Raw genomic sequence first — 21775 nt, 5'->3', positions numbered from 1 at the left:
AACGTCTAATGAAACGTGGTACACAGCATTTCAATCACAATTATAAAGAAATCCCATAAGCTCTGTTGTTCAATCATAATTTTGCTATGTAAATAATAAAACGCAAAAAAAAAAAAGTAACAAACAATAAAGACCGACTGGCATTGGTTTTAAAAGATTAAAAAAATTTATACTTTGAACACAGTCATTACTCAGGATAATTATGTCACAATTAAACACATTCACGTATTGAAATCATCGAAATAATTGGTAATGAGACTATACAAACTTACTGGTTCACGGTAATTTTGCGAAAATTGTGTGAATAAGCCCCTGAACTTACATCCATAGTTCTAATTTTCTCTTGTTTCCTTTTTTTTGGACATGGATTTGAATATCAAAGAATTTCTAATTTAACGTAATAAAAGAAACAATTATGCTAAACTTTTATATTTTATTGTGTCTATTGTGTCTATAGGCGTAACTCGTCATACCATCTTTGTGTTTGTAACGCTTGTCATCAAAACAAGGAAAAGACACTTTATTGAGTTCATAACTACCAAGCTGATGGTTTTCACTTCTGATGGTTTTCATTTTGTGACACATCTGCTTCTTTGTCGAATAAGGTATTCTCATCATCGACATGTTTGATGTCTTTATATATCACATTTTTCATTGGCAGTCTTGTTGCTTTTGTCGTCGTCTTTCACATAGCTGTACATCTTCGATCGCAAACCGATAAACTCAGTTATGGGAATACCTGCTGCTTTGTACTTACCGATAGCATCCTTATTGGTTTTGTTGCAATATTGTGATTTTTCATTATAACCACTGCTGTCGAATTTGTCTTTATCAAGCCAGAAGTCTTTGTAAACATCTTCTGCATCTATTTCATATGTTAAACAGTCGATGTCTGTGAATAATAATTTCCCTCCGTTGTCATACTTCTGTTTGATATAATTACGGTGAAAATCGTACATCAACGTTTTCGATAGATCAAGGATGCACATTCCCACTTATGCTGGCCTGTTGAGAGTTAGAGTTTCCTTGATTTTGTGTACAACAACGAGATTAATGTACTGTTCATCTCAAATATGTTCATTGTTGAGTATACTGTAGAAATCTCCTTTTGCAGGTAACTCTGTCTCACTGAGCTTGTGAGTTGTCCATGTAATCATATGGATGTACACCTTTCTGTTTCATCAAATTGAACCTCTTTGAAGAACCGAATTCTTGTTTTGTATAACTGAAGGCTTCGTCAGGCAGATTGATGACTGCTTGACATAAATTAAATTGAAAACTGTCTCTAGATACCAAATGTGATCAAGTATTAATGCTAATACTTATCCATGTTATTCGGAATAACATTGATATTTGTATCATCTGCAACTTTTCCAAAACTGCTTGAGGTAAATTGAAAACTGTCGATAAATACCAAATGTTGACCAAACATAAATGCTGAATATTTCTCCATGTTATTCGCAATAACATTAATATCCGTATCATCTGCAACTTTTCCTATCTCCAGCAATATTATAAGACTATCATAACCTCTTAGATTATGGAATATAGCAGGTATTTTCATATTTTTAACATGAATATTCAGTTTCAGACTACAATGTTGATGTGCAGATCCTCTATATTTTCCTGTGAATTGACAATGATCTCTAACTCTAGTATCATCTTCATTTTACGATCGCTCACAGATGTGACAATATTCTGCTTTTTTGAAGTTCTTCTCATCTTCTGTTTTCAATTTTAGTGACCTATTAAATTCCTCAAAGACTGTTCTTCTACAATATGAGACTTCGTTCAACATCTCTTTTAGAAACTTATTAACAGCATTTCTGCCTCTGTAATATCGTATTGGAACACTATGTTTGCCATTGTAGTAACGGACAATCTTATAACCATAACCGCGATCAGTATGTTTTTAATAGGCTTCAGTGTATGAATTATCAGTTGCTGGTGTACGTACTCGAGCTGCTCTTTTCTGAGATAGCTTCGAAATCTGCATAGGTGACAAATGGAATGCCTGTTGTCTATGATAATTATTGAACTTGACTTGTTCACCTTTCTTAGGCATCTTCAAAGCTTGCTCACCGTTGGTTATGATACAATTGTCCTTGTGATTGTTAAACATTTCTTCTGAACTGAAACATTGCAGACAGTGCATCTAGAAATAATTTTTATTTTTTTTATTTGTCTGATCGAACAGCAGCTTATTAAAATCTTTTTTCAGAACATAATGATAATTTTCATTTCCTGATATCAACAAGAGATTCATAACAATTTTTTCTTTCGTGATATAGATAGGAAATAGTTGTTTATTCTCATAACCAAGGACGTTGATATTGATACAATTTTGGTTTTCGATTTTATTGTGATCTTTTACCGATACTGGAAATGTTGTAATTATATAATCTAATTTGTCAACATATTTTTTTTATCATTTTTATCAATCCTCTGAGGAATTTTGTCTTGTGGATTCAAGTGTCTGATATGACACCACTGGAAACATTGATCGTATTTACTGTTAAGGTTTATAACAGCTTTTTTCACACTCATTTCTTTCGGCTGTGTAATATAAGATGAGCCCTTGAAAGGCTTGTAAAAAACAATATTCAAGTGATGATTGTCAATAGCTTTGACTGTCCAACCTGATCTTTCTGAGATCCAGCTGTCTATCTTGTTTATAATCTCTCGTCTTGACAATGAAAGACCATTTTTAATGCAACTTCATAAGCATTGATCACTGTTTTTGGAAAACTGTTCAAATATTCTGTCTTCACGATAACCTTTTGTGCTCAGGGCTCCCATTGATACAGAAAGAATTTTGCATCTGAAGGGGCTACCCTGAGCGGTATAAATCAATAAAGGTTCTTCTTCTTCTTCGGTCATCATATCAGATTTCAAAGACACTGTTTGAACAAATTTCAATCCTTTCAATACCACTAAGTCGTTAGCGATCTTTCTTTCTTCAACGCTGCCTTTGTTTTGTTTAACCGTTTTTTCATACGATTTTGTATAACCTTTCAGAGCCTCTTTCTTCTCTTGAATTACAGTTCTAATTGTTAACGTTGGTTTTGGTGTTTTTTTTCAATGCTGGTTAACATCTTGTATTTTGGATTTGTATCTTTCCATGATTTGACTGATTTTTTTTCTGATATCTATGACTTTCTGAAGTCTTGGAACCGCTTTTTGTTTTTTTTTGTTCGTGAAAATGGCACTGATGGTTGAACCACCGTCTGCTCATACTCTGAAACCACTTGTTTGACGTTTCTACGAGGTGCTGGAACTGGAAACCTCCTGATGGGTCTAGGTTTGCGGTCTCAGGAGCTTGCATCTTTCGGATGATAGAGATAAGCTCAGATTTTGATCATTTTCCTAAATTTTGATTGCTTATAATATTGGTATAGATAATATTTCTCACCATTATTATACAAATTTCATATCTCTTTAAGCCTTGATCAAACATTTTGGCTTAAAAGTTAGTTATTTTATACAATTATAATACCTAAGATTGTTCTTATTATTGATGAAGAAAAATACGCTCTTTACTATTATTATAATCTATACTGTGCATCAAAAGATGGTAAAATTATTCATCTTCCCAAAGAGGAAGAATTTGATAGCGAGAAACATTAAATTGGATACGTGAAATGCTCTGTTAGAAGACGGGGGAGAAAAAAGTGACCGATTTGTTTACGTTTACTGAAGCGGAACTATGGCTCGAGGGAAAAGTGATAGATCGTATTAATGATGATAAAACAGGCAATCGATTGAAAAATTTACAGCTTATGACTCAAAAAGAAAATAGTAAAAAGGAGCAATGAATTATTGTGGAAATTACGAAAGACAGTCTGTTGTATCGGAACGAGTTAGTTTACGTATTGTGTTGGTGTGATAGCAGCTGGTAAGGATCTTCAGATTGTTGCAAAAAGCAAAAAATAAAGTAAAAGTCGATGATACACCAGAAGAATAAGACAAAATTAGAGAATGAAATCTGATGAGAGTAACTTACTCTCATTAGATTTTATTCTTTAATATTTTTCTAACTTTTGAAAAGTTGGCACAAAATAATGTCAGTGTTTAAGATGTTACAAAACGATGAAAAACAGAAATAAGTATTATATCACAATAAGATTTTCAAGAGAACAAAACCAATCATGTATTCTTATTTACCTAAAAGTGATGAATTGAATTATAATTTAATTTAATTTTTTAATCTAATTAGTCAATTTTCAATGCATTAAGTTTTTCAGTGGGGATGGACTAGAAAGGAACATAGGAACCATTCGTGTTAGTCCACCGTCCCACCCATCCCACCCCACGGGAGGACATCCATCACACGGTAATCTCGTGTGTGGGAAATTAACGTCTCCTACCCCAATAATGCTTTCAAACTTGATCCGCCAACATGGTGGTTATGATATTTATCAACCACAAGCTAACCTCTATCGTTAGAGTTCAGCTTTTATCTCTTTGTTTCAAAAATGAAATTCTGTCTCAGTAATAGCTTGTAAGTCTTTTTTTCATCGTTCATTACTTTGTTTTTATAGATAAACGCAGCTTTACCTTCATAGATTGCAATGATATGCAATTTTTTTGCTGAACAACATTATTAAGTTCTGCTTCAATCTTTTGAACACAGAACAACAGTCACTACTTTCATTTTCCATGACAATATCTTTCACATATTATTTGATTATATTAATTCCACAACAGACAATAAGACCAGAAATTTACACTATATGGATCTAAATAAGTTACCCTATTATTCTTGTTTCTAATACCTCTGGCTCTCTTTTTGTATTTATGTCTCCGTTTCATATCTGTATGAATAGCGAGGTCTTCATATCTGATGTCACCAAAATGTATGTCTGCCGCTTTTCAGTGATACGACATATTTCTTGTTCTTCTTATCACTGTAATCCAGATCTTTGGCATTATAAATGTTCTTAGCGGTATGCTTAAACAGCTTGAAATCTTCACCGTGTAAAACGTTTCCTTTCTAATAGATCAATGGATTCTTTTATTGGTATCCAGCTGCTGAGATCATCATCCTAACCATTCCACTTTACCGATGCTTGTTTCTTTTTATAATCTCTTTTGACTACTTTAGCAATTCGGAATATCTCTTTTGCTTTCAATAGCTCAGGCTAGTAGAAACTCCCTTTGATGTCTTCATTATTCAAGTCCGTTGTTCTGTAAGTTATTGGATTAGTGTATTGTATCTTATCAATGGTGAACATCCCTTCAGTCCAGTTTGGTGTATACCTTTCGTCGAATGTTTTCCTTTTGTATTTTGATATTCTGACCTTATACCCGATCTTCAATTTAGGTTTTAATGCTCTTTCTTCATCATGATACAGATTTAAGTAAACAATATATTCGTGTTCTTCTTTTTGCTTGCCTCTCATTGGTGTCTGTTTCATTGTTGTAGTTAATTAATATTACTGTCAGAATATAAAGATACTGAGTGTTACCTTAAACAGTGAATTGCTTCAACATTCTATTTTTATCGTACGGTTCCACCTCTCAACAACAGAAGATTTCTCTTCATTTCCTGTTGAATATATTGTTATCCCATTCTCATCCGATCATTCTTTCAGACGCTTATTATAGAACTCCTTGCCTTTGTCTACCCAAAGATATTCCGGCTCTCTACCTTACTTGAAGCTACTCTTGAATGCTTCCAGCACAGTTTCACCATTTTTTTGTCTTTCAAAGGAATGATCCAGCCATATTTACTGAATGCATCAATCACCATAATAGGTACTTATAACCTTTGTTCCATCTGCTAAATTGTTGCATGTCGACTAGATTTGCTGCCCAAATTTCATCACTGTTATTGACAGCTCCTCGCCGTCGAGTGAAAAATCTCTATCGGCTTATGAGACTCATCAGCTAATTGTTGTTGCCGATTTATTTTCTCACTCGATGGCTTCTTACGCGTTTTTATACACCCTAATCCTAATTTCTGTTTTGGGTTGATGACATTGCTTTCCGCAAAGTGGCCCTATTGTCTGTCTTTATGAGATACAGTATCATGTGCTGCTACCATCTTTCTATAAGCCTCATTCTTACACTTTCCATCATTCTTGCACACACTATAATCTACATCATGCTGAATTGCAATAGCATCTGTTGGTCCATTTGGTTGATCATATATTTCGAGTATTTTGCCAGTATGAAAGCAATCATCGCAGAATGAGCCTTACTTATGTTGCCGTGAAAATAGGGTCTGAAAAAATTCAGGCCCTTACGGAAATCGAACCCATGACCTCTGCGATACCGATGCAGTACTCTACCAACTAAGCTGACAAACCAACTGGGAGCTGGTCATTCTGTTGGTTCATATTAAACCTGTCGAAGTGATAAATAAATGAATTTGAATACAGGGAAATCATATATGTATGCGACTAAAAAATCTGAATAACTACTATCTGAATGTATATCTTTTGAACTCATGTATGCTACCATAGTAAGTGAAAAATATTATTTGGATCCATAATACGGTTACCGTATCATGGAAATAGAAGATAGCGCAAAAAAATTAACGCAAAGATATGGCGAAAAATTTGGAAAATGTGCCAGAACCCTCAAACCACTAACTACTGCAAGCCATTTTGATAAATTTAATGGCCGGTTGTTGTTGCGTAGATTAGCTGTGCTGACCGATAATAAACCACACGATTTTGTAAAGCATTGGTCGGAACTTGAGAAATGAAGTAATGTAATGACACTTTTCGCCTTCACGCACATCAAATTGTGCCAAAACATTGCTGTACCTAAAATTTTCCGTTAATTTCATCCTCGGCAGTGCTTAAAATCAGGCCTTTCGGGGGTGAACGAAGTTCTTAATTGAACGCTGGTTTCTCGATGAACATGATAATATATATTCTTCTTTTGTCGTTTTCAGCTCAATTCTGGAACATGGGTCTTCTATCTAAAGGATGTCCACTGTCGTGGTCTGAAACAAAACAACATAGAGACGAAGCTCGTAAACACGGCGTTTTGCAATTTCTCCACATTTACAACAGAGAGAAAGACAGAGACAGGGATTGTTTGAGATGGGGAGATGAGGTAACTTGGAATTGACTTTACCAGGAAGAAAAAAACATTACAAGCTTTGATATGCTAGGTTGGATGGCGTTAGTTGCAAGCGTTATATAATGTTACAGTGCCTGGTGTCAGCAAGAACAGCGCTTTGTGAGCCTTGATTTCCTTACCTTTTCCTAACTCTTCATATTTGCTTTTGAACCAGTTAATTGCTTCTGCAATTTGGAATAGACAAGGTAAAGTAAGCTCTAAATGATGAAACTAAGACGGGCTGATAAAAAAACTGCCTGTAGGCGTAAAGTCACTTCTACACGCGCAGACCTGTTACAGGTGAGGGAGACGTCACCTTTGAAATCATTCCAATTATTATCAGTAGGCTGAAGCTATTTCCAAATTGACAAAAACTATTGACCTAAGCGCTACCCTTTACGAAAACAACGTAGTTAGCTAAAAAGTTAGATTTAAGATAATACTCCGGCACGTTTTTCATTAATTGATAACGGTGAAGTATTGAAATAATTTGATTCTGAATTTTATGCCACAGATGGAGTATACAGTGTTGAAGTTTGACCATGACAACAGGAAAGTTTACTGCAATTTGAGGGCAAAGGATGTTCTAAACGATTTGGCACTCTTAGAACAGCAGACCAGGTAGAGGCAAGACTCACTGAAATCGAATTCTGAATCATATTCTTTTTGGTCCATGTACTTTTCAAAAGGAGTCACTGTACATGCGATGGTATTTACTCAGCCAGTGGTATGTTCCGGTCTTTTGCTCTCTGGCTCCCCACAAAGAAACAGAGTTCGAGGGCCATCTTAGATTTTCAAGGGATAGAAATCTTTGAAAGAAGTTTGATAAAATTAATATTTCACTATTGCTGTCGTGTATTTTTTGTTGTTGTTGTTGTTTGTTTTTGTTTCGTTTTCTATGTTTTGACACTGTTATTTAGTTCATTTATGTTCTTAACGTTTTGTGTATTTTTTTTTTTTTTATTTTTTATTTTTGCAGCACCTACCCAATTTCTTGGAGGCCTGAATATGCTGCTTATGTGATTGAAGGTGTTACCTAACACTAACGGATCATTAGACGAAAATATAAAGCCTTACAGGACCACTGACTACCACGCATCATGGTTTTATCAAAACGGAATGATCGAGAATTATGAAACCTATCTAAGCGAGAAATGTGCAGACCACTTTCCTAACTTCAAAAGAGAGTTATATCATATTTATATTTTTTATCTTTGTATTTTGTATAGCATCACCAGGGCAGCCAATGGAAGAAAGTCTGGCATATCTCAACATAATAGAATTGAACATGAGATTAAGGTAATGGCCCATTTTACAGTCGTGTGCCTGGCTGCTAAGCCTTTGTAATGATGAAAGTGTTGCTATCTTCCAAACGGAGATTACTTTGTGATCATGCTAACTAAAACTTTTCCCTAGCACAATAAGGTCACCTGCGGCCTCACTCCAAATCAAAAGCTTGGTAACTATTTACACAACTGTACAATGGCCTATTACGACAGAAGAGTGAAGTAAAAGCAAATCTGGGTCACTCTTCAGTCTGTCAGTATGTTGGCCAGTCGATAATTCTTTTAGTCTTTCAGTCTGTTTGTCTGTCCGTCTGTCTGTTTGTCTCCTACCCAGCCATTCGTCAGCTGGTTAATCAGCCTTTCTTGCTATTTCAACGAGTCTAAATGTCGGTTAGTCAGAGTCTCTGTGGCTCATTTTTACGGTACGCGGGAGGGTGCAGAATACGAAGGTCTCTCATTCGAATCCTCAAGGGGACTCGGATTTTTTCCTTTTCCTCATGCCCGTGACGAGACGAAAACATTCTTTCTCAATTGTCTGCTTGTAACTCAATCAGTAAATAACTCAATTCCAACAACTCAAATATCCACATATATATATAGGGACCGGCCTCTGACGGCTCGCTCCTTGCACACGAACTGTCAACCAATGAGAATGTCGATGACTTTTTTTCTCAGTTTTTCTGCGTCTTACTTTTATTATAACACAACCAAAGTAAAGCGCGCGCTCTGATTGGTCAATTTAGCGTCCCCCATTTGCCCATCGGTGTACGCTGCTGACGTGAGCAAATGCAAAGAATATTTTTCCGCGCGCGATTGTTTTTTCTGGTCACGTAAGATTTGTTAAATAAAAGGGAACTCTTTAGCTACAATGTATCAATGTTATGTTATAAAACAAATGGTAAACACCACAGCGTACACTATTGAGTTATGGATGCACTTGGGAGGTTTGCTAAGCACTCAAGAAGCTAGAGTCGCTCTCGGCTATCGCCTCGAGCGACTCTTACGCTTCTTTCGTGCTTAGCAACCTCCCGCGTGCATCCGTAACTCAATAGTGTACGCTGTGGTGTTTACCATTTGTTAATTCCAGAGGTTTAACATAATTATTTCATTAATATCGATGAATTCATGAACTTCAGGTTAGTTTTTCCGTTGTCAGCTTTTGTCTTTGACTTTATTCTGCTTTTAATTTTTTCTTCTTTTTTTGCCAACAGACGTGAAGAAATGAAGAGATTTTTGACCGAACCTGGAGAAACTGTTCAGTCTATCGTGGCATTTCCAAGGTATGATCAGAAAAGAGTCCGGAAAACACTGCTAGAGATATTTTAATAGTCTCAGTTTAAAATTTAATGTAAGATCAAACAAATGTTGATGTGGGCTTCTTTTCTTAAGGTGCAAAATAAGAATACAACAGCCACTGTTCAGAATAAAAGTGCTTTCTTACTAAGTAGGACTAAAAACTGCAGCTGAACATTTCCCAACGAGCACAGCTAAATACAATGTGAACAGTTAGAGAGGAAAGAAGTGGAAGTGTCTCGACCGGCACATACATTCCCAGAGCACGTATTCAATCCTGATATTTTTTATAACTCGTAAATGGAATCACAAAAACCGACTTAAGATTAATTTATGGACGTATAAAAATCATCTTACGCGAGGTGAAACTTAAGAACCACTGACCATAAATATCGTGAATACGCCGACAGTTGAATCTCCAAACTTTTCTACAAGGGTTAGTACTAATCTTTAAAGTTCTACAACAGGGTTATCCCCTGCGAAAAACATTCGATGATCATTTTTCTTTGAAGTAGTAATCATAGCTACATTTACTTGTACGGAAACTACTCACAGCGTTTATAACAAAAAACGTTACCAACGTAGCATTCAAACTTACGACATTTTTGACAGTTTGCCCTATATTTTCGCAGTTGATTTCTAAATGAAATCAAAAACGAAAAATAAAAAACAGTGTGGAACAAATAAACAAGCAAATAAGCAGATTAATATACATATCTAAAAAATTAACAAGGCTTCTAACAAAAACAAAGTACATTTCAAGTATCTATCTTAAAGTGTAGATAATGGGAAATGCTTTTCTTTTCAGATTAGGATGCCCAGATTTACGTTTCCAAATTTTAAACCGACTCCGAATAAAGGATTTTCCTGTTCGTTATTTTACCCTGATCAGGCTGTCTGTCAGAGTGTTCCCAGATTTGGGTAAGCGAAAACGAGCTCAAAGAGGGAGGCGTATGTTTGTTGGCTTATAACAAAGAAAAGGGTACATGACAACTCTCTGGGCACAGCAAATGTTTGTAAAAAATATTTGGCTCGAGTTCACGACGTACGGACCTCGCTGTGCTCCGTCCGTACTTCATGACTGAGAGCCACGTTTTTTTCCAGATTTGGGTAAGAAAAGCGTATGCTTGTTGGCTTCTAAAAATGACATTAGTATGTGTTAACTCCCTGGGCACCGCAAATATTGGTAGAAATCTGGTTGTCTAGGATTATTCGAGGGCTGCTGCTTCGTTACACCAGTAACAGGCTAAATAACGTATCGTCAAATGATCAGTTTATAGACTATTAGAAGAATTCAAGAATGGATCCAGAAAGGGGAGGGGATGGTGGATTAGCCCCACAGGCTATTTAACAATTAAATCATGCGTGAGCCAGAAATTTCTATCACGTGATAGATGATGAGGGCGAAGTCCAAATCTGCACGCTTATATGTTACTTACTTTTCTCACTTCCAATACGCCTTTTCACAGTTGTGTACTTAGTTGCCAAGCCTTTCATTTGGAGTGAGGTTAAAGGTGACCTTTTTGCGACAGAGACCAGTACCTAGTTAACATGATAACAAAGTAATTTACATTCGAAAAACAGCAACGTTTGTATCATAACAAGGTCACCCTTAGCATCACTTCTATTCAACTTGGCAACTAAGCAAGCAATTGTAAAATGAACTATTTTACAATTATTCCACGAGCGCGCGTTGGATATGAGATGATAGATAGCCAACTCCGCGCTACGCGCCTCGTTGGCTATAATCATCTCATATCCAACAAGATAATTTGGATATATCAACAAAGTTGAAATGGTAAATTGGCCACCGTAACGATTACAAAAGCTGACGTTTCGAGCGTTAGCCATTTGTCGGAGCGAAAGTTCCTACGAAGGAAAACTTTTATTTCCTTACCCCCACCGACGCAGCCCCAAGCAGTTTCTTTAGAAACTATCAGCCTTTATTCATATCCAACAAGCACGAGTGGAATAATTGTTTAATTAAATGAAACACCCCTAAGATATTAGACAAATCTTCTCGACTTTATTTTGTTGGAAGAAACTGGATATTATAATGTACAGATATTAGATTATGGTATATCAGCTCATATAACATAATGGCTGAGCCAATAAAAAGTCTTGGATTGCACTATTCAATGATCCAGTTTTTAATGATACGGAATGGAGAGCGAGTTACGTTGCGAATCAGATTGCTGCTTTTGTGATTGAATGCTAGAACATTTATGGTTACAAAGTGTACTTGGTATCGTCCAATTTTTCCCTCGGATGGGGCTCAAAGGTATTCCAGTTTATCTAGTTTTTGGGTACCTTTTTTCGCATGATTATTCTGCGTTTTATGTCTTTGTTATTCTCGTCAGCTCGGTGACTCAAAACATTCGAGAAAGGAGAGGTTCCAAAGTTGCTATCAACGTACCAAGTATGTTATTTCCTCTGATTTGTTTTCTCTTTCAATTTGTTGTGTAATTTTTATGAAAGTTTTTCAAAAAAATAGAAAGCGTATGTGGCTTAGTCCAAAAACAAGTTGTAACAAATATAAAATTTAATTATATTTGTTCCTCAAGTTCAAACAGTTAAGTTGTAGCTAACAGTTGCACCGACGTGGTTGCCAAACATTGATTAAAATTGTTAAATATTTCTACGGAGTTGTTCATTTCTTTCTGACTTTTTTCTGTCACTTTCCAGTATTCAAAGACTTAAACACTCCTTCACCTTTTATCGAGACGTTTCCTACTATTGACAGAGAAGGAGCAGAGGCCGCTTTGCCTGATCACATCTTTATGGACGGCATGGGCTGTGGCATGAGTTTAGGATGTCTTCAGGTACAAAATACACTAGGCTGAGGGTAAATTCAATAAACAAAATACTCACGTTGCTTTTTTTTTCTTGGTTGGTTGGCAAGTCATTCATTGGTGGCATAAGAGAATGAATTACGAGTCTTACTGAAAAAGTCACTCGGAAGAAATTTTCAGCTTCAAATGAAAGAAAGAATGATAAAGGAGAACGTTCAACGTCAGCCCCAAGTGATTTTAAGTGAATTGGTAACAATGATTTAAACTCTTTTTCTTCAAGAATGTTTTTAAACCTGAAGGGAAAATCGCCCAAGCGATACAGTGCAACACTAATGTCAGCTTTATCGCCTCAATTTAAGATAAAATGTAAAATGAAAGACTTTACAACAACACAAAGAAGGAATAAAATAGCTGCATACATGCAGCCATAAAGACTGCTATTCTTATTTAGCAATTATTTCAGTATTTTAGTTTGAAAAAAATCAACATATAGCCTAAACCATATGCATCTGGTAATCATGCAATTTTTTTAAGTGTCGACTAAAGGTCTAGCAGTTTCTTATTGCAAAGTGCAAAGGTCGAGGGATATTTTCGTTTAAATCAAAAGGTCACCCTTCAAGCCTGCAACCTAAGTGAAGCAAGACTTCTTTACGATCAACTCGTGGCGTTGAGTCCAATAATGGTAGGTTAAAATGGCCCTGTTGCTTTTTAAAATCACATTTAAAAACTCTTCGAAGCAGGTTAAGTTAATGGTGCTGAATAATCCCAGAAACGCAGCCTGAGATAAATAATTATTTCAGTATAATTGTCTGTCCATTGATTATCAGAGCAGAAAGGCACATTCTATTCGATTTCTTTGCCCGCAACTTGTACTTGGATTATATTTCACTCAATTAGTAAAACGTCGTATGTTTCCTCTGCAAAGTGTCAAGCGAAAGTTAGTTGCATCCTTTTCATTCTTCGGAATTGCAGCAATTTCACTCTTTGCATAAGTTTAATTGTAAACTTTTTAAATCGTTAATTAGTTAGCTTTGTCTGCTGGGGCTCCCATAATACGCGGATACCTTTCCGACGTAGATTGCCGTTGGAATATCATCTCTGAGGCATCAGATGATCGAACTCCTGAAGAGAGAGGCCTTGCGGTAGGTTTTCAGAATCAATCAACCCTTTATCTATTTATCATTTTTTAAACAGTAGTTTTGAACTGGGATAACCAGTGGTGCATGCACAATGGCCAGTGGAAATCAGTCATGATCGAGAGGTCCTTGTCGAAACCTTTGTTCACAGACGGAGTCTATCGTATCTTCGCTTCCATTTGATACGTTAAAATGAAGGGGTTGTTTGTTGTTTTTAATGACTTCAGTATAATATACCAAACGACATGCATGCACAGACCTTTAAAACTTATTTTTTTCGAGATGAACTACGAAGGCGGTAAACTTCCCAACTCGGATGTCTGATAAATAAAGTCGATTTTCATAGAGACTTTTTTTATTCACTCGACTTCTTGATCTTAACAGTGTTCAAGACATGTCTTGCACACAAGTGTATGCCACTGCTCTTTAAGGCGTCCTACGCTGCATAGATAATAGACCATCTTACCGGGAGATAAAAAGATTCGAATACTGAAAGGCAACCTCTCTTTCCTCCTGTTAAGTATTTGTTTTCTTTTTCACAGCCACTAAAGGAAAATAGATTTGTGATACCTAAGTCACGATTTGACTCCGTGAGTACATATCTGTCACCGGAGGGGAAAGATTACAACGATATTGACTTAGTGTATGACCAAGATGTTTGCCAACAGCTCATCTTCGCTGGTAAGTCCTACAATATGGCAACAACGGAACGCGTTGAGGATACGTTTAGAGCGATGCAAATCACCGCACCTTTAAATATAGGTCCTACACTGCCCCAAAAAGGATTTTTGTTGCCCATTTTCACAATAATTAAGTTACTTTGGAAGTTAGTGGGTACAAAGTGGTTTTACGTGGCATCAGAACAGATCCCGAAAACATTTAACAACGAACACTATAACACATATCGGTAGGTAATACACTTTGAAGGCTTCCCTGGTCACCTTATTACTCCTATTTTAACTCTATGTCATTTAAGACGTCTTAAGTACATTTTTAGGTTAAATTTGCTGAACCTAATCTCTCCGATACTCTAGGCGTTGACGAGCAGGTGGCCCGGCATGTCGCACACTTGTTCATCCGGGATCCTGTGACTTCTCTGTGCCTTGAAGACCTTCAACAAAATGACGAGGAAACCTCGAGTCTCTTTGAGGTAAGTTTTGACATCACTGAACATGACAGAAAAACCCACACAAAAATCCTTGAAGTCAAAACATTCTCTCGCCATCACAGACCTACTATTTCAAACATTTAGATTTGCTATAGTGTAACTTGTAATCCCAAACCATAAAGAAGCAAAGGTATTGTTTCCTGCTGGTATATCATTAATCAAAATTATGCTCATCATTACTACATTCCCTATGTAATTGATCTTGGGTAATTTGATTATTTTTATCTTTATCAAAACTGTAACAAAATTTTCGAACATGATCGGTTATCACCAGGCTGATTTAAGTACTAACAGGAAAGCGTGCGTGTCATGCTTGCAATCGAATAACGTAGGTGTCATGCCTGTATAATTGGACATGTGCGCGCTTTTGTCGCACATTTTGTCAAAGTGCTTTTGTCTCTTACGAAAACTTTTACCTGATCACAAAGTTTTTCCTCAAATTTGTTCATAGTTTTAATTTATTGGTAACAGAAATACCTGCCTTCCAATTCTGTCTCAAGACATACTCTAAATGACATTTTGTTCATTATATCACTCCTATGACTATAAACCGACCAAATTGGACCCCACTCAATACTTTCACTCAGTTTAATTTTATGCATGCAAACTTTTTCTCTTTTCTCAGAGGACAGTGGGCGTTGTTGTAGTGTTTTCCTAACGCTGGATCGACAAGAAACGCTAGCCTATGAAAATCCCAACGCCTTCTTTCCTTAAAATCAAGGTGTCTACTGGACTATTATCTTAGAGCTATTTCATTCAGGAGCATGCAAGGAATTAAAGCGAGTCTCTTCTTACTCAATCGCTAAAGCTGGAGACAATCATGACGGTTTTATACGCCGATCGTGAGGATGGGCGAAAATCTACAGCTTTGCCCAATGCGGTGATCTAATATGCCACATAGTGGCCACGATCGGTGGATAGAATCACTTGAAATGGATGAAATATAGGTTCCTAATATAGGTTCCTAATTTCCTTTTTTTATTCATCAGAACATAAATTCCCCCAACTGGCAAACTGTGCGTTTTAAGCCACCACCGCCTGATTCCTCCTCAATGGGATGGAGAGTGGAGTTCAGGCCCATGGATGTGAGCAGATGAAATTTCTTTGCTTGTTTCTTCATGCGTTGTTTTTCTTTGTTTGTTTGTTTTTGGGATTATTAGGGAACTATGATCAGTTAACAGTTTGTCTTCTCTCGTCTCAGGACCAAGAATTTTTCTAGGCCAAACAGCGATAGATTATTTTTTGCTGCCATATGATATGAACTACGGAAAAGTTTATCGAGTATTTGGTCTCATGATGCTGTTATCTGATTGTTAGATTCAATTGACAGACTTCGAGAATGCCGCCTTCATAACATTTGTGATACTTCTCACGAGGGCGATTTTGTCTTTCGATCTCAATCTACTCATTCCTATATCCAAGGTGAGACATTAAAGATGTAAAGTTCCAGGGGAGAGAGGGAGGGGTTGGGAAGACGTAAACGCCTGTTGGCTGGTGTTCTGAGCTATAAACCGAAAGGTCAGGCTAGGAGCCATTTCGGGTCATCGCGACGTGGTCTTTGTAGTGTGTGTGCTTAGGGGACATACCATTTTCCGCCCCTCCACCCCAGGAGTGTCAAAAAGGGCAATACACTATCGAGGAAATTGAATGCATTGCCAATTTGTCAGAGTGCCGGAATGCTCCACCATCCCTTGCAGGAGAAATAGCAGTACCCAAACGGTACGGTCGCTTCAATCGATGAAAAAGGAAAAGTTCCGGTGTTAATGGATCTGAACAGTAATCCTTTCTAATGTCTGAACTAGTTTTCTCAGAATTTCAGATTGAAAACTTATTGATGTTGCAAGGAAAAATTCCCCGGAGCGGAAAGGTTATAAAAGAAAGGTTATCCCAGTTATGACTCCCCAATCATTATAACTACACAGCGAGTTCGTGTTTTTATTAATGCCGGTGCCCCATCGGTAAAACGCCAGGAGTTTGCTCAATTTCGACATAAATATTAATCTTTAGACAAGAGACTGCGCAGTTCTAAGACCAAGAAACCCATAAATTGTACGTTCTCCTCGGCCTTATTTTGAGGCTTGTCTTCTTACAGTTAATTTCAAAATATGAAAATTTGGTAATTGAGCAAATGACGCGAAAAATTATGTTTTTAACAGCCATCATCGAACGTAGACTCTTCATTGTAAAAAGCTTACAAGAAACCTCGCAATTCCTTAAAAATAACAGGAATGTAGTCATTTTTACCTCATCATTCAGTGTTCCAAGAGGATTTCTATTGTTTTGTTTATATTTGACTAGTTCCATTTATATTTTCGCGCTTCCGGTTTCTACTCTATTCCCGCAGGTCGACGAGAATATGGTCAAAGCGCAAAAGAGAGACGCTGCCAGACAGGGAGAGTTTCATTTCAGAAAAAATTTAAAGAAATGTAAGAAAATTTTAAGTTTCAGTTTCTTTATTCTTTAACTCTTCGAGTTACCAATGTAACAGCATTTTAGTTGTTTCGGAATGACATAGCTGCTCGCTGCGTTTCGGCCAAGAGTATTTGCAAAAAATAATATTTTCAGTAAATGTAAGTGTTTTATCGTATTTATATATACTATGCACCACTTTTATTCATGAGCTAATAAAAAAAGAAGGCGTGTTATTTTGTCTCCCAAAGGTGATACTATGAAAGAGGTTGAGAATTGCCAGAACGAAGACCTGTATTGTGGCGGAGAATTTGAGATGATGTCGATTGACAGAATTATCAACGGCAAGGTGAGAAATGATAGGGAAAAAAGATGTGAGAAAGACAAGGACTGCCGTAGGGATTACCAGAAACGGTCAAATAAGCACTCTAAGTATTCTATTTCTATTTTGTGCGAGAAGAGAGCGTGCTAACTTCGTACCCACATCCTACCGTTTAACTGTAATACGATCACTTGACCGTGAAAGGACTGGGCACGAGACCAGGTTGGGGCGTAGTTGAATCTAATTAAGTGTTGATCGGATCCGGTTATTTCCTCTCGTAAATGCATCTGAGATCAAATGTCTCCACAAAACATACTGACCCTGAGCTGGTAAATAACGGTATCATATCTCTTTCGCTGACACCACTTTGGTCGCACGCGGTAATTTTCTTTTCTAACAGAATTTTGTTAACGCAAATGTATCATTGAAAGGGTTGCATTTGCCGCACCATTCATAATTTACCAAGTCTAGAACGAAACCTTACTCAGAGAGTTTAAAACCGCAAGATAATATTTACATTACAGCCAATCAATGTCACACTCTAAGAGCTGCAAAAAACCATTGCAAAATTTGTTACTGTCTTCGCTGTGGAAAAATGATTCATTTACTTTTTGCGTTATCCTCACATATTTATGTCCTCCATTTATATCTTCAATTCAAGCATTATGCCTTGTTTCATCAAAACCAATGAGGTATGAGTTAATGGTAATCTTTACTTGATGCCTGATTTATCACTTTACAGGATGGCGAATTTCCTGGTTTGATACCACTCATAAACCGTTACCTGGCGACAGTGGAAGTCGACCTTAACACATGGTGCACTCTTTCTCAATATTTGAACTTGATCTCCAAAAAGGCATCTGGTAAGTTAATTGCATAAGAGCTTTACACTCCTTCCCTGCTAAGCATTTCTTTACTGTTTGGTCAAGAAGAAATTCTAACAACAGTTCATGGTATTTTTCAAGATGCCACGGTCACCTGCTTCCCTAATCAACTTTTGAAAGGAGAGGATTTTACCCCAGGAAACGGTTTCCCTCCTAATAAAGCTAGCATTTTTTTTGTTGTTGTTGGTTTTAATCATCGTTTTACCCTTTCCTCAAGGTGAATTACTTACAACAGCTCAATGGATTCGGCGATTTGTGGAAAGTCACACGGAATACAAGAGAGACTCTGTAGTCGACGAAAGAATTTGTTACGATCTTTTGAGAAAAATCGATCAAATTGGCCAAGGAGAGGGTGAGGCGCCTGAACTCTTTGGAAAGTTCACCACTTTAAGGATGGGTGACGCTATATTTTAGAAATATCTTGATGTTAATGGAAAGATTAAAAGCTTTGAGGATGACTAGAAAATTAGACACGATAAGTTGGTGAAGTGCAACAGTTTAAAAAAACATTGTCAAGATTGTAAACATCGCTAACACAATCGTAGTTTACTGACTACTATACTATGTGTGTCTATCATCTCTATCTCAATCAGTTCGTCGATGTTCATTGAAGTTCACTACTTTAAAAGTGTTAACTCTCATTAAAATCTATTGGACAGACATTGTATGACTCTGTTCAGAATGAAACAGATTAATAAACAGTACGTTCATTGAAATTCCGTCTTGATCGTTCGCTGGCCATGAGACAAGTTCGACTTCCATAATCCTTTTAATTTTTCTAAAATATTTTCAAACTGTTCAACGATTAAAAACATGATTAATCTATTACTATGACAAGTAGGGTTAATGTTTAGCTAGAATAGGGAAGGGATGGGTGCACTGTTGCTTAGATACTGATATTAATGGTTACCAGCGTACAACGAAGATCTGTCACAAAGAGCGATCTCAGATACACACGGTATCGTTCATAAATACCTATAGTACCGTACAAGGTAAAACAAGACCGCATTTCTGTTAGTACTTACCATATTAACATATTGCTTTCAATAAATTGTACCACATCCAGTGGCCATTCCTTATTTAACCGTGAAGTAGGAATTCTAGGGCGCCCATTGATTGAGAGCCATTGTCAATCAGGATGAGATCATATAAATAACATAACATGTGACCGCAAAGCTCAGAAATCTCCTTTACGCAATAAAAAAAATGTCTTGTGTTAAAACAATGGCAATTTTCAAAAATATGGACTGTGAAGAGTTTCCGAGTTTTAAGATCGGTGAGGTGGTCCTTGGAAAAGTTTTTGAGAAGGAATTTGTCAATACGTGGAGAATAAATGAGATTTCAAAGTCGCTAGCAATGTGAAATGTTCCAATTCCATAATGCTTTTTTTCCTAGAATATTTTTAAACTATTCAACAGAAGTCTCAAATTAAAAACATGATTAAGCTATTTCTATGAACTTAAAACGTTTTTAAAGCAGGCTAATGTTTTTACTGCTCTGAAAATGTGAAGTGAACTGATCAAATAACATAGTGTTGAGTGACATAACTGTAAGATTGCTTTGTTAAGGCTGTTGGGGGGAGGTGTGGTGTGGCTGGAATCGAATGGGTGAGGGTGGCATTTTCTCCAACACTGACAAATGTATGTAGGTTTTTTAATCACTTTAAATGCAGCTTCTTTAGACACGGCATCCCTTGGAATTTGATTGCCACACGTCTTTACTAGGGTGATTCTAAACTAGGGTGATTTACAAAATCTTGTCTGCTCCCTCACTTCGATTCGCATCGAAAATCTTTAAACAGAAATAGATTCATATACAGAGAGCTGTCTGTATGCAGCGGTTCCAGATCATTATCTTAAAAAAATAATATTCTTAGGGAAACGCTGTCTATTCGCTTTGAGTCACCATGAGCGACAGCTGTGCTAAAACGTCACCAATTGCACCTTTAGCTAATTTTGCTTTTCACTAACATATTCCGCGACCAAGAGATTGCATTCTCTTGATTCGACATGGCACGAGTCACCAACACATCATCGGCTTTTAGAAAACCTTGTTAGTTTGAAAAATACTGACAAACAACGTTCAGTGATGTCAAGGCCGGGGAGGTTTATCAATTTCTGAGTATTAAGAAGGGGGAAGGGAAACGACTTAGGGTGGTACGGACGAGCGGTGTAAAAAGTGACCACATCATGTGTCCCGAGGCGAGAATGGTGGTGAAACAGACTTCTAACACATTCACACCAATGGTGGAGAATAACAAACGTGTTAACAATTTTACCCACGTACCTAGATACGAAGGGATCGCGAGGTCGTAAAATTGTATGTAAACGCGGGCTATATTTTGACCACAGCTGGGCGGATCACCTCACAAACCTGCGGTCCCCCACGTCCATGTGAAAAGGCCCTTCGTCGTGCCGCGGTTAGAAGCATTCATTTAGAATTCTGATTTTCTTCTTGTGAACATCTAACTTGGTATAATTTTTCAGTTTAGCTTCATTAGCGTTGGCTATGCGACATGGAACCTCTAAGTTTGGGTAAATAGTACATTTGCTAACAAATGGATAAAAAAAAACTCGTTTAATGTGCCAATATAAAAAAAAACAATATAAAAAGACATTTTAGAGAATGTAAAATCTGGGTATAAAACGGTAAAAGAAAGAAATCATAAAAAATAGCACAAAGTTCCTGTGGAAAGGATCTGCGCCCTCATTGGGACTGCGGTTTTCCTCAAACCACTGGGCTGCGACGAAATTGCCTCGAGATCGAGGGAAATTTGTAAATCTCTATGCAACACTGTATAAAGAAAAACATTGGCTAATGTACCAATTTCGGAAGTCATTAAGCTTTGATTGACATCTGCTTAGTTTCTGTCGCTTTTGACCCCAACGCAGAGTTTCACAAGGGACAGTGACCTATGGAATTTGTTGTGCAACTGATACTGGAGCACGTTTTTGCTGCCCACGGAGAGAGTTTTTTAGGAACAACATCGAGACCAGTGTATTTTTTGTGCGTGCTATGAAATAAAACGGTTTGATTGTGATTTCTGAGTGTTAAGGTTACCACACGGAGGCAATTTTCGACACCAAAATGCTGAGCTGTAATTCTAAATAGTCGATTCGTAATCTGCGTGCCCGCTGAAGTTAGGTTTGTAAGATAGTAACGATGGCTTGCAACTGTGATCATATGAATAATGTTTCGTTTTATCAATCAGATTCCTGGAGCGGTAGTGACAAATACCCATTTCCATGTAGTAAGTTGTGTAAAGAGTCAGCATGAAACCTTTTTTAGTTTAAGGTGAAAAATTTGTGTTCTGTTGCTTTTATGACTTAACTGGTTATATGCTGGCTCTATAACATGATAAAGCATCCGATTGGAAAAAGGATTGACTGATCAGATAATGCATACTATGTT

At 36.9% G+C, this 21775-nt stretch overlaps 1 protein-coding gene across 2 annotated transcripts; it reads left to right on the top strand.

The window, feature by feature from the left end:
* Window positions 1-447: 447 nt before the first annotated feature.
* LOC111330314 (glutamate--cysteine ligase catalytic subunit) lies at window positions 448-19080 on the top strand. 2 transcript variants are annotated; one of them, XM_022935151.2, is made up of 19 exons: window positions 448-605; window positions 5713-5757; window positions 6905-7068; window positions 7589-7695; window positions 8054-8103; window positions 8304-8373; window positions 9572-9640; window positions 12014-12072; window positions 12339-12475; window positions 13053-13127; window positions 13471-13587; window positions 14124-14262; window positions 14616-14731; window positions 15739-15834; window positions 16067-16171; window positions 17094-17175; window positions 17410-17507; window positions 18223-18343; window positions 18582-19080. In XM_022935151.2, exons 2-19 carry the CDS (start codon window positions 5715-5717, stop codon window positions 18776-18778), a joined length of 1845 nt encoding a protein of 614 aa, XP_022790886.2. In that variant the 5' UTR covers window positions 448-605; window positions 5713-5714; the 3' UTR covers window positions 18779-19080. The 2 variants fall into 2 exon arrangements, with proteins under 2 accessions (XP_022790886.2, XP_022790887.2); XM_022935152.2 differs by lacking the exon at window positions 5713-5757.
* Window positions 19081-21775: the final 2695 nt, after the last annotated feature.

The sequence above is a fragment of the Stylophora pistillata genome, chromosome 1, assembly GCF_964205215.1.
Source record: "Stylophora pistillata chromosome 1, jaStyPist1.2, whole genome shotgun sequence".
NCBI lineage: Eukaryota > Metazoa > Cnidaria > Anthozoa > Scleractinia > Pocilloporidae > Stylophora > Stylophora pistillata.
This window is presented reverse-complemented; position numbering and strand designations above follow the sequence as displayed.

Bases quoted from the DNA above. Each gene is read 5' to 3' on its own strand.
- LOC111330314 (XM_022935151.2), top strand. From the start codon at position 5,715: ATGATCCAGCCATATTTACTGAATGCATCAATCACCATAATAG. The intron at 9,641-12,013 runs GTATGATCAGAA...TATTCTCGTCAG, and splicing joins TCTATCGTGGCATTTCCAAG to CTCGGTGACTCAAAACATTC. The intron at 13,588-14,123 runs GTAGGTTTTCAG...TCTTTTTCACAG, and splicing joins CTGAAGAGAGAGGCCTTGCG to CCACTAAAGGAAAATAGATT.